General features: G+C 49.1%; 1 protein-coding gene across 1 annotated transcript in view; it reads left to right on the top strand.

Moving 5' to 3' along the window:
• The window catches only part of AK7 (adenylate kinase 7), a 56,342-nt gene that overhangs the window by 48,995 nt on the left and 4,070 nt on the right, over window positions 1–3,277 (top strand). Inside the window, exon 17 of the mRNA XM_015413851.1 lies at window positions 1,825–1,983. Coding sequence (XP_015269337.1) covers window positions 1,825–1,983 — 159 coding nt within the window. The remainder of the gene's footprint in view (window positions 1–1,824; window positions 1,984–3,277) is intronic.

The following is a 3,277-nucleotide window of genomic DNA, read 5'->3' as shown; positions in this document are numbered from 1 at the left end:
CCTCGGATGACCGTGGCCCCGCCCCCAGCGTGCCCGGCATTGTCGCACCACTTTCGGGTGACGCGCACGTCGGGGTAGGATTCCCCCCGGGGCTCGATCCGCCGCCGCCAGGGAACGAGCCTCTGGGGCGGGGGTTTCCCTGCCCCCCGGGGGGGACTTGGGAAGCCTAGTCTTGTGTTTGAAGCAGCCTTCAGACAATGGTTGTTCTGTTTGGCATACGCACGATGTGTTAGATAACGCTTTTCTTTTTTGCCATCAAGTCGCAGGTGATTTATGGCAACCCCACAGGGATTTCAAGGCCAGAGACCATCGGATATGATTTTCCATTGCCTCCCTCTGCATCACAACTCTGGTATTCCTTGGTGGTCTCCCGTCCAAATGCTAGCCATAGCTGACCCTGCTTAGCTTCTGAGATCTGACAAGATCAGGCTAGCCTGGCCCTGAGACCAGATAGCCCAGGCAAGCCCGATCTCGTCAGATCTTGGGAGCTAAGCAGGGCTGACCCTGGCAAGTACTTGGAAGGGAGACCTCCAAGGAATACCAGGGCCCAGGATGCAGGGGCAGGCAATAGCCAGCCACCTCTCTGAATATCGAAGCCCCACTAGGGGTCACTAGAAGTCAACCATGACTTCCAGGCATGTGTGTGTGCGCGCACACACACACACACACACACACTAATCACATCAATAAATTAAAGATTGGACTACCCTGGGCTACCCAGGTCAGGGCATGTTACATTCTAGCAGCTTCTATTTTGATTTAGAACTGATCTGAAGAACTCAGTAAAGTAAAGGTAAAGGTTCCCTTGCTCGAAAGCCAGTCGAATCCGACCCTAGGGTTGCGGTGCTCATCTCCGTTTCAAAGCCGAAGAGCCAGCGCTGTCCGAAGACGTTTCCGTGGTCATGTGGCTGGCATGACTAAACACCGAGGCGCACGGAACGCTGTTACCTTCCCACCGAAGCGGTACCTATTTATCTACTTGCAATTTCTTGCTTTCAAACTGCTAGGTTGGCAGGAGCTGGAACTAGAGAAAAACTCAGTAGCAGTTATTAAAAAAATGGGTTTGTTTTTTTCTTTCATTGGGAATGCTTTGGAAGGTGAACAGTGGGACCACCTCTCTTTTGTAACCTGACCTTGCCTCCTCTTCTATAGAAGTGACCCTAAGCAAGCCTGCTTAGAAGGAAAGCTGATGTTATTCAGTTGGGCTTCGTTCGAGGAACATGTCCTTACAACCAGTGTTCCTTCTAAGCTGAGTTAGTGTGAGCTAGCTCACAGTTTTTGAGCCTCCATCTCACACATTTTTGTCTTAGCTCAGGAAGGATGGCTCCAGAGCAAACTAATTTAGCCAAATTGCTTGCTCACAACTTTAATGCCAGCAGCTCACAAAGTAGAATTTTTGCTCACAAGAACCCACATCTTAGAGGGAACATTGCTTACAACCTATGTCATGTCCTATGCTAGCATGAAAGTGGAGTAGGGTCTGAAGACTTGTGGAAGTATGACACTTCTGAAAACAAAAAGCCTTATTCTGTGCAGTTAGAAAAGCCATCCTGGGATTATAGAAGTCGGAGAAAATAAACAAACAGAAACCGGAACAGGGAGCCTGACGTCAAGTACGTGCCCTGCAAAAGGAATTGTCTGCCTTTATCTTATCATTTCAGATGCAATAGCCTCCCATACGTATATGTTCAATGCACACTTTGTAAACTCTGTGTTATTTGCCTTCTTTCCCAGAGACCCTCAAAGAGAGAATTCAGTAAACGACATTGAGTGCAAGAGTGAATATGTATCATAATATTTCCCCCTGCTGTGTTTCCCTGCTAGAATAAACGTTTGGAGGAGGTGAAGCGGCAGGAACAGGAGCTGCTGGAGGCTCAGTCCATTCCCTTGAGAAACTATCTGATGAAGCACGTCATGCCCACGCTGATGCAGGGGCTGAACGTCTGCTGCATGGTCAGGCCAGATGACCCCGTGGATTTTCTGGTAAGGGAGCGTAGACCTTTTTCGGGATGGGCCCATTCCAGAGGGGAAGCAAGCTGTGTTATTTATTTTAATTTTATTTACATTATTTATAGTCCACCTTTCTCACTGGGACTCCAGGTGGATTACACAAAGTGAATCAATGACATCAACAGGTTGCCAGCTCTGGGTTGGGAAACACCTGGAGATTTTGGGGGTGGAGCCTGAGGAGGGCAGAGTTTGGGGAGGGGAAGGACTTCAGTGGGGTATAATGCCATACAGTCCATCTTCCAAAGCAGCCATTTTCTCCAGGTAGACTTATCTCTGTCGCCTGGAGGTTGGCACCCTTATTCAGCAAATAATGCACTAGGATTTGGGTTGTAGAGCCAACCAGAAATATAAGAACAGAACGGAAGCAAAGCAAACTGTTAGCATGATACATTAAATGAAGCAAAATTACATAGTAAGATCCAACTTACAGCAAACTATACACAGCAGTATAGACCCTAATAATTTGACCAAGGAACTTTGTGTGTCATTTTGCGCAGTGCTACTAGGGTTGCCAGGTTCCCGCTGGCCACCAACGGACATTGGGGGGGGCAGGTGTGCCAGATCCAGGTTGGGAAGCTCCTGGAGCTTTGGGGATGGAGCCTGGGGAGGGCAGCAATCTCAGCAGGGTCCAGTGCCACAGAGTCCACCCCCAAAGCATCCATTTTGTCCAGGAGAACCGATATCTTTAGCCTGGAGATAAGCTGCAAGTCTGGGGAGCCCCCAGGCTGGCATCCCTAATGGCGACCCTGTTATCTGTGTAGGAAAAGCTCTCTTGAATCATTCAGTTCCGCATCGTTTTGGGGAAACCAGGAGAGTGGGAGCCTTCCTGACCATTCCACAAGAGGGACCATTCCACGAGTTTAGTTCTTGGCGGCTAAAATAACACACATCTTGAAGACTGAGGGATGCATTGTGGCTTAAGACGCAATCAGAAGAATTAGATTGGCCGTGCAGTCCTCACATGCTTCCAAGCGCATTGAAATCAACCAGCTTTATTGGGGCATCCCTCTGAAGTAGAATCACATCTTTCCCAGTCCGTCGAAGTCAGGGGGCTTTAGAGGGGCCTAACTCTCTTTCGGACTGCACTGTCAGTGCGCGGGGAGACTTGTCCCCCAAGTTACAAACAGCAGAAGGGCTGGGGCCTTATTGCCATGACAAGAAGTCAGAAATCCCATGATTCCAGAAGACACGTTTGTGTTGCTAATCACATCACATAGCACAGATGAAAAGGTCCAGTCGAAAGAGGGTACTGATCCAATCGGCCTGA

The sequence above is a fragment of the Gekko japonicus genome, unplaced genomic scaffold (genome assembly GCF_001447785.1).
Source record: "Gekko japonicus isolate JY-2015 unplaced genomic scaffold, Gekko_japonicus_V1.1 scaffold1041, whole genome shotgun sequence".
Classification (NCBI taxonomy): domain Eukaryota; kingdom Metazoa; phylum Chordata; class Lepidosauria; order Squamata; family Gekkonidae; genus Gekko; species Gekko japonicus.
The sequence above is the reverse complement of the archived record's forward strand: the minus strand, read 5'-3'. Positions and strand labels throughout refer to the sequence as shown.